Genomic DNA, 15,133 nt, shown 5'->3' on the forward strand with positions numbered 1-15,133 from the left:
TGATACATTTTATTTTTCTTTTCTAGTCATCTGTTTAAATAAAGTGAAATGGTCTTGTTTGTTTGTTATTTTAAGCATTTTATTGAGGGCTCTTACAGCTCTTATCACAATCCATATATCGATTGTATCAAGCATATTTGTACATATGTTGCCATCATTATTTTCTAGACATTTACTTTCTATTGAGCCCTTGGTGTCAGGTCCTAGTCGAATGGTTTTTTTAAAAGGGTTGTTATCGGCTTTATAACTTTAATCCACAATTTATTTATTATGTTATCCATAATCGATGAAAGGAAATAAAACACTCCACAGCCAATAAGCAAGTGCCTTAAAATAGAAACCTAAAGGAGTAGAGCGTGGGACGGCCTCTCTGGGGAGGCTGCGCAGAGGAAGTGACTTTGAACTGCGCAGCTCTAGGCAGGGTTTCCAGAGACGGGTTGCTATGGTCAGGGGTGGTTGTGAAGTCCTAGGTGGACCCTAAGTACAAGGAAACTGTGTAGAAGCAAACATGTCAAAGCGGCTTCTCCTCCCTGGCTTTCCAAGTGTGTCTCTCACTACGAAGTGCATCAGAGAGTGGGGTAAGTGCTGAGAGAGAAACAGGAAATGGAAGGAAGGAATCAGCAAGCCTTGGCCATGTCTGCTGCAGAGTTAAAGACAGGAGAAGAAAGCCACCTTCCTCCCACATTTATTAAATAGATTGTCTTCATCTCATGGTGCCAGTTAGGAAATGCTTTTGACTGGACACAGGGGGGAGGGGAGGAGGAAGCTGGGAACCTTCCAATTGGCTCCCAAAAGTGAGAAAGGTGGCCCAATCACGAGTTGTTGACCTGCAAGACCTTCTGAGGTGACCCCATGTCACTTGTTCCTAGTGCCTTCCCGGATCATTGGAGATGGGGCCAACTCCACAGTCCTGCTGGTCTCCGTCTCGGGCAGCGCAGTGCTGGTGGTCATTCTCATTGCGGCCTTTGTCATCAGCAGGAGGTAAGCACTTAGGCCATTCACAGGCCTCTCCCCCCCCCCCCCCCCCCCCCCCCCGCCCTTCTCTTTGTTTATGAGGCAGCTTTTCCTACAAAGCTGAGGCTTTTGATTAGCATCATAAACATTTCATTTGCATTACAAGCTCCCTCCTTGGTGCTTTGATCGTTCCACGTCCTCACTGGGGCTGCCCTAGTACCTGCCCCCCTGGCTGCTGTCCTTCCTGCCTTGTCCTGGAGATGCTTCACTGGAAACCACGTAGCTGCAAGCCATGGGGGAGGTCTGGGTCCTTTGGTCACACCTATAAGGTGTCACCTTATCTTTCTTTAAAACTTAGACCAACTCCCATAGACAGTAGCGTCAGGATGGAATGTGGACCTAAAAAATGTCAACATTTGCCAGCGGTCTTCTTTTGCCCCTTTGTGGTGTCGTCTTTTCTCTTTTGTGTAAAGAGTATTGACAGAAGAATTATGATACACTGGTGCATGCTATGACACACAGAAAGTGCTTTCAAATGATCGTCAAGAACAATGAAGGGAACCCCACCCAGTAGCTGGGTGCCGTGGGCCCCGTCTCCCTTCCGGGAAAGAGTGTCTTCATGTCTAGAGAATATCGACCCAGCATACTGTGGGCATGGCATTCCTCTTGGAAGTAAATCTGAGAGAGAGAGAGAGAGAGAGAGAGAGAGAGAGAGAGAGAGAGAGAGAGAGAGAGAGAGAGAGAAGCAAATAGGTGACCTGACTGCGTGTCCTTGGGTACCAGATCTCCCTGGTGTTGTCGCCATTGTCTTCAGATTAGAGGCTGGAGGCTGCATGGAGTCACGGGGGTGTCTGCTCCTCATCAGTGTGGGCCCCCCACCCAAACCTGCTTTGTCGTATGTGTACGAGAATCTGACCCTCTCCCAGCCTTTGCCACTACAGCTCCATGTTTCTTGTCCCCCCCTCCCCCAACTTGCTTTACAAGGTGGACTTTGGGGTCAAACTGAAGCTTGAATCGGGAGATGCCAAAATGATCCTTGAAAATATTCACCTTTCCAGGTACTAGAAGAAAGTGATCCTCGAAAAGACACGGTGACTCGTTCAGGGTCACTGCATTGCCATAGTGATTTAACTGGACACCCCACCCCCCACCCGGCCCATCTAATGCCAGCCTATGGCATTGTCTCTCTCGCTCCCTCTCCTTGGGTGATCTCACATATGTCACAACAATGCCTCTATTTCCACAGGCCTGGGCAAGCAAGCCAACAGCTTTTCTCCCCATGTCGGTATATTATACTTAGGGTGATGTCCACCCTAAGTATGTCCACCTTAAGATGTTCTGAGTTGTCACATGTATTGCTTTCTAGCATGCCCCCACCCCTGATTATCCAAAATGCGTGAATTGATAGAGATCAGTTACTGTCACTGATGGGAACACATGAAACACGTCCCCATCCTGTGAGGGTGTCTGCCTCTCGCATCACGTTTAACTGGTTTGGGTGTAGTGTCTCTAACGAGGTGTGTTGAAGGAACAGCAAGCTTCATCTTGAAGGAGTCTAGTTGACCATAACACCCCTGTTGCTGGAATATACAGACAGACAGCCTCAGACCTGTGTCTGTAGATAGACTTGCTTTTCCATCATCAGTTGTCAACAAGTTCATTCCTGGAGGCTCCATTCTGTGTCAGAGTAGACCTGTGGACTCTGGTTTCCAGGAGCAAATTTTCAGAAAATCAGGATTTTTTATGGCAAGGCTCTTCTTAGTAGACTCGAACCTTCTACCTCTTGGTTAGCAGCCAGATGAGTTAACTGTTGGTTAACTCTTGCTGATGGTGGCTGATCTCAACCTTTGGAGATTTCAACTAGTTCTGAACAGGATATGGATACCCAGCGCATGCTCCTCCCCTGATGTTTGATCAAGATGACTGCCTTCCTTGTGTGTTGTAACTTGACTTGACGTACACACACATCCCCTGCACATGCACACAGAGAAAAATGTATGCGTCACTGTGTATCAGTCTGAGAGTGGGGTGAGGGCTGGGAGAAAAGGTAGACATTTGCAGTGAACATAAAACCCACTTTGGTTATCAGAAAATAAAAGATCCTTAAATGTCTAAAATTAGAAGAAAAACTAGTATCTCCACCATCATCACCAGTGATACCACCCCAATTGTTATACGAAAAGCCAGCAATGGATGATGCAAAGAATGAGGTGGGAGAAGATGTCTAGACACAAAGTGATTGCTTCTTGTTTCTGGCTCCCCTCAGGAACACCGGTGGGAGGTTTTGTCTGCCTTCCTGTTGTTGCCTTCCTTCATTTAGTCGTTTTCCAGTGTGATGTAACGGCCCTAAACCAGCCATCGAGCAGGGGAATTAGAAATGAGATACCCTCATGATCAGCATGTCTGGGGCATATTCTGCGTAAGACATTTGGCTTTGGCACAAAGCAAAGAGCAAACACACACCTTCATATAGCAGGGCGACTAGTGTATGAAATGTGTTGGCTATGGAAAATAGCAGCGTCATCCAGCTTGATGACTTCATTTCCTTTCCACTTTTATTGATCACTTTACTATTTAAAGGCGGGATTGATAGCAGGATGCATTGGATTTCCAATTAGGAGGCCCACCTTAGAGAATTGAGCCTGTCACGTAACCCAGCAATGATTCCTGTCCCTTCTCCCCCATTAAAAAAAAAAAATGTCACTTCCCAAGGCTGATAAACACTGCCTGGTGATTGGTCCTCCATGGATCACTTTTTAGAAAATGAAATGTCAACCCCTTGCCCCTCATATTGATTCTGCTTTAGTGTCTGCCATAAAGCTGTCAGGGAAACACTGCCTGCAACCAGGTAGCTGCCAAGCCTCGAGGTAGCCGGTGTAAACCCTCGTCCCCACTTGTGCTGTCTGCTCCATTATCTTGGACTACAAACGCTTACAGGGGATAAGAACGGGTGATAGGAAGAGAGGAGACAAGTAGTGGAGACTAGAGTCTGGCCCAGGCTTTTAGCTAGAGGACAAGTGATTGGTGGTAAATCGTGAAGATGGTGTCAGTCAGCTACTGTCCAGTCGAGCCGGCTCCTGGTGACAACCCTGTGTCGGACGGGTAGGAATTTTGCCCAGTTCTGCACCACCCTCTGCGTCAGTCGTATGCAGGAACCTGCTTTTGTGGCCACTGCATAATTTGAAAACTCTCCACCTAGATAGCTCCCCCGCTTTCAGCAGTCTGTCAGACAAGACTTCTGTTCTAATCCACAGGGATAGCCTTTTTTTTCTCTCCAAAAGGCAAACTCACTGCTACTGAGTCATTTCTGACTCATGGTGATCCTAAGACTGGAATTTAAAAAAAAGTTTAACAGTTCTATTGGCACTTCATCCACGTATCATACAATTCAATAATTGAAGCATATCAAGAAGAGTTGTGCACTCTTTACCACAATCAATGTTTGTACATTTTCCTTTTCCCTGTACTCGTCACTATTCACGTAAACTGTGACTCTTTAGAGACAGGTAGGTTCAAACTGCTGCCCTCGAGGTTCACAGCCCCATGCGTTAACCTCCGATACCACCAGGGCTCCTGAACCCAAATACCATCAGAACTCGATGCCTTCCTTACTAGCCTTTCTTAATCAGGAAGCTTGACTGAAACCTGTCTACCAGGTATGATCCTCCTGGTGTTTCAAATACCCTCGCAGTATGACAAACGGACAGGCAGGGGGTCATGGCAGTCGCTGAAATAATCTTGCAGACTTCAGCCAGCAGTGTCTTTGGAAATCCACAGATCAACCTCGCTGGCTAAATCGGAGTCATGTCCTTTGCTGGTGGGGAGGGCTGCTTCTTGATTCTTTGACCCACAGATGTCAGAATGGCTATTAGAGAGACAGACCCCTGGAGGCCGACTGCGGCCCCTTGGACTGAATCCCCGGCTGCTGATGGTGGGTGACATTCTTTTCCAAGAACTGGGCAGAGTGGGACACATACCGTGAGAAAAGTTACTCTTTTCATTCAAGCCTATTTGAGTCCTTTTGTTTAGCTTACCAGTCTCTTGGGTGCTGGTTTGTCTTATAAGAAAGAGGAAACAGGCCCAGACTCACAGTCAGTATCTTGCTAGATTTTTTTTTCAATAAGAGTTGTTTCACTTATTCCATTGTATCTATTAGGCCGGCATAAACCTGAGCTCAGTGTACGAAATTTCCAGTTTCTTTGGTGAGAAGACACCCAGTTGGAGGAATAAGCACTTTGGAATCTCAATGGAAGAGTCTTTATATGTTTACAATGATATGATTATCTAGCCAAACTAAACTCAAGCCAAGCTCACTGTTATCTAGTCAATTCTGGCGCATAGAGCCCTTTCAGTGTAGTGGCTTACACAGATGGCTGCAAACTGCAAGGCCAGGATTTCCAAACTACCCGCTACTGCTTGGGAGAAAGACGAGGCTTTTTACTCCTGTAAAGATTTACAGTCCGGGAAAGCCACAAGGGGGAATCCCACCCTGTCCTATAGGATCACAGCGAGTCAGAATGATTCTAGATATAAAGCATTTGGACCTACTCCCACATTAGTACCCACATAAGGTTGAAAAGTTATTTCTATTTTAACCAGCGTGTTTCTGAGCAGGAGCTCACCATTGCTCAGATGAGAAGCTTAGGATTCTTCCAGGATTTCCTAGAACAGTTGCTGTACATCCTGTCTAGGTTCTTGGACCGGTGCAAACTTCTTGTGTCTGTGAGATACACACCCTAGAAATGTCACCCTAAGCCACCAATGCCCACCCTTTTAGCAGAAAGACATTGCTTCCCCATTCCTCTGAAGCTGTGAGAGAACCTTTAAAAAGCCCATGGGAAATCGAAGGAAGAAAAAATGCAAATTCTGTGTTTTGTGAACTTTTTGATGAGCCTTCCTATTTGTGATGTCTGTGTTGGAGCCACTTGATTGCTTTTTCAACTGATGTTTCAAAGAACTGTTGGCAATGAGCTACTGAGGAGACCTGGTGATATAGTGGGTGACATATTGGGCTGCTAACTGCCAAGGTCAGCAGTTCAAAGCCACCAGCAGCTCTGTGGAAGACAGATGAGGCTTTCTGTTCTCTTAAAGAGTTACAGTCTTGGAAACCCACAGTGGCCATTCTACCCCATCCTAAAGGGTCACTCTAATTTGTAATTGACTTCACGGCAGTGAGTTTGGAGTTGAGTTAGCAATGACAGCAAGAAACGCCATGAGGAGGTCGGAACTTCCAGGAACTAATGATTTAATCTCCTGCGAGGCTTCACTGATATCCACATTTGCTTAGTAATGATTCCTACTGGCTACCTCTAAAGGCATCTGAAACCAGCATGAGTTTGGAATGTTACAGTCTAGTGCTTTGTTCCCAAACAATACTCTATTGTTCCCATATGAGACCAATATATGTCTTCTCAAAAGGACGTTTGGGGGTCAGGAGCAAGTGTGACCTTGTAACGGGTCACCCAGCTGCTGCTAGGTGCTGCTAGTGACCCCTGATCCTGCTCATGGTGATCCCACATGCAACAGAAGGAAGCAGAATCCAGCCCTGCAGCATCATGACCATCCTGCCTATGTTTGAGTTTCTGCTTTCACCTACCAGCTGCCTTCCAATGAGTGCCGCTAACACTGAGTGTCCACGGCTGTGCGGCTGAACAAAAGGTGACTTTTGGCTGCACTGAAGAAAAAAAGAAGCAAAACGGCTTTTGGGAAACAAAGCACGTGGCGGTGTCAAATTTTGTGAGACTTACATGAGAGGCACAGATGTTAGTGTGCCATTGAATTTTAACCTTGGCGTGCATCTCTTAAATTAGGGGCTCAAGAAGGGAAGCCATCGCACGAAGGCCACCCAACGAGCTCTCCTGACCTCCCAATAGGGGGGACAGGTTTTTTTTCAAATGTCTTCCTAAAAGGGAGAAACATGACCTTGATAGATTGCTAGCATTATTGGGCTAATGATTGCTAGCATTATGGAAGCCAAATCAAAGGAGCCTCCCCCGTGATTATGTGATCACATCTGGAACATGTGCATGCGTGTGCGAGGCCAGGGCACCAGCTAAGGTCAGACTAGGAAAGCTGACTTCATCTTCTTAGGGGAGGTTAAGATTTTCCACTTGGGGACCAACGGCTCACGTGCCATTCCAACAGTGTCCATTCAGCGGTGCCCTGCCGTACTGCCCTGGCCCGGGATGATCCCAGAAGAAGGAATGTTTGCTGACACATTCCTCTCCATGGGCTCTGCTTAGAGCTCTGTAAATTCGCACAATCGGGGCACGGGTGGTACCTCGGGAACTTTTCTGAAAGAGTCTCTGTGGTTCAGTTCTAACCATTTCAAAATGTCGACCAGGAAGAATGTTTAGACATCACTTGGTGCGAGGAGGACAGCTGACAGAAAGGGTGGAGAGGAGCAGGCCTTTCTGCCCGTCCCTGGGTGATGCCGTCCCTGGGTGATGCCGTCCCTGGGTGATGCCGTCCCTGGGTGATGCCGTCCCTGGGTGATGCCGTTAAATGTTACAAAAGGGCCTCCTGGAGCCATTCTACGTATTACATCGCTTTATCTCCTTTCATCTGCACTTTAGCTGAATAAATTACTTACCTTTTCCTAATTCGTTTTGGAACCAGAGTCACATCCGGGAAGTTAGTCTTTCAACAAAAGCAGGGCTAGTGTGCCCTCCCTATTTCTTTTTTTTATTTTTTATTGAGGATTCAAGGTGCCTGGAGCGACACATTGGTGGCTGGAGAGAGCCATGCTCTGGGAGCTCATGCTGTTCCCCCACAAAGCCAGCTAATATCCTTAAAACCGTGTCCCTTTGCCCATGGGGGGCTCAGCTCCAACCTGCTCCAAGTTTCATCTGCCCAGTCTGCCCTTTTCTCCAGTTGTGCCGTGGAAAAGTCCCATGTTCCCTTCTGGAATCTTCCACAACAAGCCACTCCAGTCCTCCCCCTTTTTTAATCAGCTTGCTTTACAATTCGATAATTAGAAAAGCCCAACCTTCCACAAAGGTTTCCTCCTGTCATTCAGGTGAACTGCCTGAAAGCCAATTTAGAGCCAGTGCTTCTTTAGGCTGTGGGGGCGCCCCAGATGGATAATGAGTCTCAGTGGGCTGTTCTCCTGGGACAATGAGGGGCCACATTGTGGCCCACTGAGCCAAGGAGCGAGGGTCATCAGGTGACAAAGGTAGCACTGAACTCTGGCATTTGGGGTTCTCAAGGTATTATTAAGAAGAACCTAGGCTACAATTAGTTTGTGAACAGTAAGCCCTGTGTTTCTTTCTTTCTTTTTTCCAGATTCCTTTGGTTTTTGCTGGGGTCCTCTCCTCCCAGTCACACACCAAGGGGTTTTTTGAAAACCAATTACACCTTCGCTGCTAATTTCATTCCTTCCTCTGTGTTCACAGGTCTGGGTAGGAGATGGGCGGGCCAGCTCGCTAATTAATGACCCCTGCCATTTTGCATTTCCTCTAGCTTTGCACATATTTCGCAAGTCTGCTTGATGGGAAACGGAATTCCACAGTTTGGGCAGCTTGGGGAGACTTGTTGCTCAGGATGCGGGCTGAGCTCAGGACTCATTCTCTGGCCGCTGAAATTGGACACCTCAGGTCGCTGGCTCTCTGCTTGCCTTTCTTCTTTAAAGGAAAGAGTTTCAAATCCGTTTTCTTGATCTGAAAGTGGTTTCAGAGATATCCTTGTAATTTTAGATAATGTTGTTAGAGGCTCTGATAAGATTCAATCCCGATGGGGCGAGCAGGGCTCCATCACTCCCCTGGGATGTGGCCACAGTTCACCCTGGGGCAGGCCAGGGACACTGCTCTCCCTAACCAGTGGTGGGTGAGGAGGAGTGTGATGGGCAGGGGTTCCATGGTAGAATTCTCTCCTTCCCTGTGGGAGACGCCTTTCAATTCCTGGTCAACGCACCTTGCACCGCTGCCCTCCTCTCTGTCTGTGGAGGCCGGTGGGTTGCTTTGAAGCAGAACAGGTTTCCATGGAGCTACCAGACTAAGATGCTCTGGGAGAAAGGTGTGCTGGGCATCTCTCAAAATCTGCCCGATTCGTACAGCAATGGTGGTGGAGCAGGATGAGGAGAAGCCTTCTTGATTTTGTGTGGAGCTTAGGAGAGAGGCGAGGCTTTCTTCTCCCCTACACAGTTACAATCCTGGAAACTCACAGTGGCAGGTGCTGCTTCGTCTTATGGGGCCACTATGAGTCTGCATCCATTTGACAGCAGGGAGTTTTTGTCGTTTTTAAGAGGGTTTTTTTTTTGGGGGGGGGGCAGGGCCTGACTTAATGGTCGCTAATAAAAGCTTTCATAAAAAGTGAAGTGCTTTCAATGTATTTAAACCTTTTCACTTAAAGTAGTGAATTTTAAGAGCATTTAAGCCTGGTGTTCGTGGCTTTAATGATATAAACTTAAACCCATGCCGTCAAGGTGATGCCGACTTGGAGCAGCTCAGTTTTCTGAGGGAGCACGTTAATTTTTAAGCAGGCAGACAGTTTCTCCTTTCTCCCACCGAGTGGCTGGTGGCTTTGAACCACTGACCTTGCAGTTAGCAGCTACAGTTCCACAAGGCCATCAGGGCTCCTAACTTACATTGAACATATTCATTTTAACGGAATCGCATGAGGCAATCTTGCCTGACTACATCTCCACGCTTAGAGGCTCTGTGAGGCAGAGGGTGAATTCAGGGCCGATAGTAAATATCCTTTGCATGATGGGAACACCTGGCCTCCATGTCTTACCTGCACCTTGGAGCTCAGTGTGTCCTTGTACCCCTGATGGGTTTCCAAGGGTTGTTGATAGGATGCAATTCAATCGTAGGATGGAGGCCCTTTGACAAGGTAAATGCAAGTTAAAAAAAAATTCAAGCTATTATTTAAGGACTGAATTATACACATAGTGGTTATTGATAAGAACTGGGGTCCCTGTTGGCTGAGCTGGTTCCTGCTTTGCAAGCAGTTAAGAGAGGAGATGATACACAATGAGGGCTGTATGGAAAGTTAAGTGCAGAGCTGAAGTGCAAGGTGTTATTATTTGCCAGGGAATCTTGTGCAGGGAGCAACATCTGTAGGCTCCAGGGGTCTGATGGTGGAGCCTGAGTGAGTTCCTGCCTTGCTTACAATGAGGTGAGGAACATGGGTGAGAGGCTTCAAGCGTGTGACTGGGTCAGGTTTTCTCTCCAGTTGCACACATGGCTGCTGGGAGCTCCCTGTTGGGTTCTGTTTTGTGAGAGCCCCAGGCTTCCAACAGGACCACAAGGCAGACATACACTGTGGCCTTGAGGGAATCTTCTCGTATTTCCCTATCCGTACCATGTCTTTAAAGATTGGTGGAAACCTCAAGGTGATTTTCAATCCCCATGTAAATGATGCATCTCGAGGCGAAATCTTAGCACACGCATTTGTCATAGTTAGGTGCTGTGGAGTCGGTTCCGACTCAACAACCCTGCGTAGGACAGAACAAACACCAGCGGCCTGTGTCTTCCTTACAGGTGTTCTTAAGGTTGCGCTCACTCTTGCGGCCCCTGTGTCAACCTCTCTTGTCAAGGGTCTTCGATGCCTCGCCTACCAAGCAGGAGGCCCTTCTCCAGGAACTGGTCTCCTGACAACTTGTCCATGAGTTATCCCACCATCCTTGCTTGTAAGGAGCATTCTGACTGTACTCCTTCTAAGATAGCTTTGTTTGTTCTTTTGGCGGTCCGTGGTTCTTTCGATATCCTTTGCCAGCACTGTAATTCAAATGCGTTGCTCACCTGTGCTGTTCTCCAATGTAATCTTCTGCCCAGACCTTAATGCCGTCAGCTGCCAATGAGTCCGCCTGACTGATGGGGGGCCCCCATGCATTGGAATAAAAGGGTATCATCAGTTTCATAATTGGTTGTGGTTCGTTAAACCATGATACAGTATGGGGTTTTCGTTGGTTAATGTTTTAGAGAAATCCATCCCTGGGCTTTGCTTTCTAGTTCATGTTAGTCTGGAAACCCCACTGAGACCTGTTGAGCATCAAAGCAACGTGCAAGGTTCTACTGAAAGCTGGAAGGTGGTGGTTGCCTGTGATGCACACTGGCTGCAGCTGAGCTGGAGTTGCCCTTGTGGGCAGTGGGACTGCCCCACGGATGCTTCATTCCCCAGCTTTTAGAGAGCTTTAAGATCAACTGAGCTGTCTGTCTCCTCCATTCCTTTAAGGATGTGCTTATAACATTAGAGCTAGATTCCCTGCTCCCACGGCTTTATAAACTGTGCAATGACAATGTCCCATAGGCTGCAGGAGGAGAGGCCTACTGGGAGAGACCATACCTTGTTTTATTGTGAGTGAAGGAGGCAAAGCTAACAATTTTGTCCTTTTCTGCTCTTGGTGTTTTTCTATAAAATCCTCAGGAATGCCATCAGTACACAGCAAAGAAGCACTTCCTTTTTAGCGAGTAGCTTAGTAATTTCCCCAGCAGCAGTTGAAGGCGGTATTTACAAAACAATGGCTTTATGAGTATAAAGGAACAAGGTCGGTTTTTAGGGTGGAGATGGTGCGGATTGTGCCTAGGAGTTCCCAGATTTCCCTATAACTTATCCCACGCCGAAAGAACCCCGCTGGCACAAGGATGAAGCACTTGGCTGCTGTCCTCCAGGTTGGCACTTTGAGGCCACCAATGAATGACCTAGCAGTCGGCTTTCATGAGGGCGACAGCTGAGAACAGGCTCCTTAAACACTTCTGCTCTAGCCAACATGTGGAGTCTCTGTGGACTCCATGGGAGCTGAAACAAGCAAGCGAAAAATCACACCCTGGGCGTTCGTGCTGCCTGATTCACGTGGAATCTACCCACGGAAGCATATTTTCTTTAGAAAAAATAGCGTATATGTGAAAAATTAGATAATAGAGGTATATAACCCATCTTTAGAATATAACTGCCCTCTAGGGATTCAAAGTTCTAATTCTATTTTAATATACTTGGTTTGCCCGTGGAAAGCCACTCCTGTTCCATGTCGTGGGAAGGACAGATTCTGAAATCTGAGGGCTCAACTTTGAGCTGGCTACTCACCATCAGGGCGCCACGCTACTCACCTGGTTCTTTTACCTTTGATAAGTTTTCTCTTCTGTGAATTGTGCGTCAGGCTGTCTGCCTGATCTGTATGATGCCAGCCAAGAGCTTGTGTTATAGCTAGTGACAGTTTTCATAAAAAAAAAATAGCGTCTTTCTGAAAATATATTTTCCCCCCACAGAAGAAGTAAATACAGCAAAGCAAAACAGGAGGCAGATGAAGAGAAACATTTGAATCAAGGTATGAGAAATCAGAGTTAAATTATTGTATTTTTAAAGCATGTCTTATGTTTCCTTATTTTGAAATTTCTTAGCACTCTTTTTGCATCTGTTAACATCTTACTACATTTTATATAAAATTTCTTGAATACCCAAGTCGTGTCCAGATAAACTTCTGACCCAGAATGCTCATAGGTTACAACAGGCAAAAAGCGACCTATCAGAGAGCTGCTTTGAGATTATGGACTGTGTTGGATCTCTGCTTTTTTTCTCTGTTTGGGAAAGAAGATGCTGGAAGCACGCATTGATGTTCATCTGGAAACTTCAGCTAGTGATTATGTAGCCTGGTTACAGAAGGGTTTGAATATCAGGAGGTTCCATTCAGCCTGGCCCCCACCGACTCACCCACCTCCCTTACCTAAAAACTAAATTCAGAACATGAGCTCTGAGGTAAGGCAGAGGTGCTAGGGCCAAGACACAGAGCTGAAAAAACAGAGATCAAGACGAGCCTACCCGACAGTTCTAGAACCCAGAGCCCCAGAAGCTACAGTGGGAAGCAGATGACGGCAGAGAAAATGCCTAGTAATCATTCCTATGTCTCCTTTTTTATTTTCACTTTGATTTCATCCAAGTTTGATGGTGGTGTCTGTTGGCAGGTGCCGTGATGTGGGCTCTGACCCAAAGTGACCCTGTGTGCACAACATTCAAAAGAAACTTGATATTATCTTTCCTAAGACTCCTACTATGTTCCTTAACATAGGGCAGCTGGAAGCCCCTGGAACGACATGAGGCAAGAAGAAGGGAGTCATGGGAAGCTGACTGGGATGCAGAAGAGCATTGATATTTTGCCCAGCGCATTCCAAATTCCCTTAGGGAGACTGTATCTCCATGGGATGAGGGATTTTTAAAAATTATCTTAAAAATGTGCATATATTCTAGGAAGTTAGTAGCCTCATAAGTAGCTGTAGTTGTCGGGTACCCTCATGTTGGTTCCGGCCTATGTGCAACAGAAGAAAATACTGGTGATCCTGGGTGGGCCATCCTCACAGTTGTGAGCACCCACTGATGCAGCTCCTGTGTTACACTCTCTCACTGAGGGCCTTCCTCGTCTCCACTGACCCTCAAGTTGGAAGTAGCTAGCCAGTGCTTATTTAGTCCCACAGATGAAAACCAGAGTGAGAATTTAACATCTTCTCAAATCAGGAATGTACAGCTAACCAACTTTGCCTATGTTACGTAGTTTCAGACTAGCCCAGCCTTTAGAGTTTACTCATGGTTCCTGACCAAGTGTGCGTGCTTTTTGCTCAGGTGTTAGAACATATGTGGACCCCTTTACCTACGAAGATCCCAACCAAGCAGTTCGAGAATTTGCCAAAGAAATCGATGCTTCCTGCATCAAGATTGAAAAAGTCATAGGAGTTGGTGAGTGACTGTCTGTCTAATTAGCCTCTTTTCTTGGTGGGTGGTTTATATAGGTAGGAGGGCTATATGAATCTATGTATGCCTATGAGTGTACTGTAAGCCTGTATATCTGTAAATATCTTAGGGTGCACCACTGCATCATTAGCGAGTCTGGGGTGCTGTGCTCACAAGATCTCTGGGGAACACTTTGATTTTGATCCTCAGAGACTATAACATAGCGGATAATCAGCGTGTGGGGTTCGTGTTCAAATCATCCCTCTCCCACTTACTGGTGATTAATGATCAGACTTGGGGCCAGTTGCATAATTTCCTCAAGGCTAAATTCCCTTCAGTGCAGTGGAGCTCAGCATAGCCTCGATCTCGGGATCTGGACGCACTGGAAGGGAGCCTGACCAATAGCGAGTACGCATGCCACAAATGCTAGCTACTATCATTTCATCTCTCGTGGACTGCTTCTGCCCCTTGCTCATTTCTGTTTGGTGCGTTTGCCTCCCCCCAAGGTGAATTTGGTGAAGTATGCAGTGGGCGTCTCAAAGTGCCTGGCAAGCGAGAGATCTGCGTGGCCATCAAGACCCTGAAAGCCGGGTATACAGACAAACAGAGGCGGGACTTCCTGAGCGAGGCCAGCATCATGGGCCAGTTTGACCACCCGAACATCATTCACTTGGAAGGCGTCGTCACCAAATGTACGCAGGTCACTGCCCCTACCCAGCCAAGTTAGAAGTTACTGGGAAATTAAACACACATTTTCTTTCCAGGGAAATGACAGATGGAGCCGACCCACTGATTGCTAATAGGAGGAAATCAGTCCAGGACAAGTCATTAATCTTCTAGGCAGCTCTAAATGGGACTATGGCTTTGGCTGATCCCCTATCTCTGAAGGCAGCTTGCGTGAGATTGGGGGGTGGAATTAATATTGCAGGTCTTTGGTATGCCAGGCCATCTTTCAAATCTGTGCTTAGACCAAACTGTCACCGGGGTAGGCACCAGCAGATGGTAAGTGAAATACATTTAAGTACTTTTCCTCTAAAACACCGCAAGTCCTGGCCACACCTTGTGCTGCCAGCATGAGGATCGCGATGCAGTGAGTGGATCGCGGGACCCCTTCGTGTAGTGGGAGATCTGCTTGTCTGCTCTTTCTGATTTATGGTGGGTGCCGTTCAACACCTATTTCCAGGAACACCTGGTGGGACCTACCTTCTTTAGCCCATTAGCACTCGCTGAGCCTGTGAGCCACGCTTCAGTTAAAATAAGACACAGCTCAACAGATGCGCTTTGTGAAGCAAACTCAATACATCTGGAGGGTCAGCTGAGACTCCCTTAGAAAGAGCCACGTGGACAGTGCGGCTGGAACCGCTATTGCTTAAGGTGGCCCCGTTCCAGGAGATCTAGTACCTTCTACATGTCAAGGACCTTGTAAGCATGGGGCTATGTCTCCAGGAGGGCATCCCCACTCAGCGTGTGCCAAATGGTGAAAAGATGGCTGCACAGGGGGATAGATACAGAATAAAAT

General features: G+C 47.0%; 1 protein-coding gene across 2 annotated transcripts in view; it reads left to right on the forward strand.

Annotated features, from left to right (window-relative positions):
- EPHA4 (EPH receptor A4) overlaps window positions 1-15,133 on the forward strand; it is a 160,961-nt gene that overhangs the window by 120,585 nt on the left and 25,243 nt on the right. For both annotated transcript variants that reach the window (XM_075529401.1, XM_075529402.1), the window contains exons 8-11: window positions 870-981; window positions 12,162-12,220; window positions 13,507-13,620; window positions 14,121-14,306. In XM_075529401.1, coding sequence (XP_075385516.1) covers window positions 870-981; window positions 12,162-12,220; window positions 13,507-13,620; window positions 14,121-14,306 — 471 coding nt within the window. The remainder of the gene's footprint in view (window positions 1-869; window positions 982-12,161; window positions 12,221-13,506; window positions 13,621-14,120; window positions 14,307-15,133) is intronic.

The sequence above is a fragment of the Tenrec ecaudatus genome, chromosome 13 (assembly GCF_050624435.1).
Source record: "Tenrec ecaudatus isolate mTenEca1 chromosome 13, mTenEca1.hap1, whole genome shotgun sequence".
Lineage (NCBI taxonomy): Eukaryota > Metazoa > Chordata > Mammalia > Afrosoricida > Tenrecidae > Tenrec > Tenrec ecaudatus.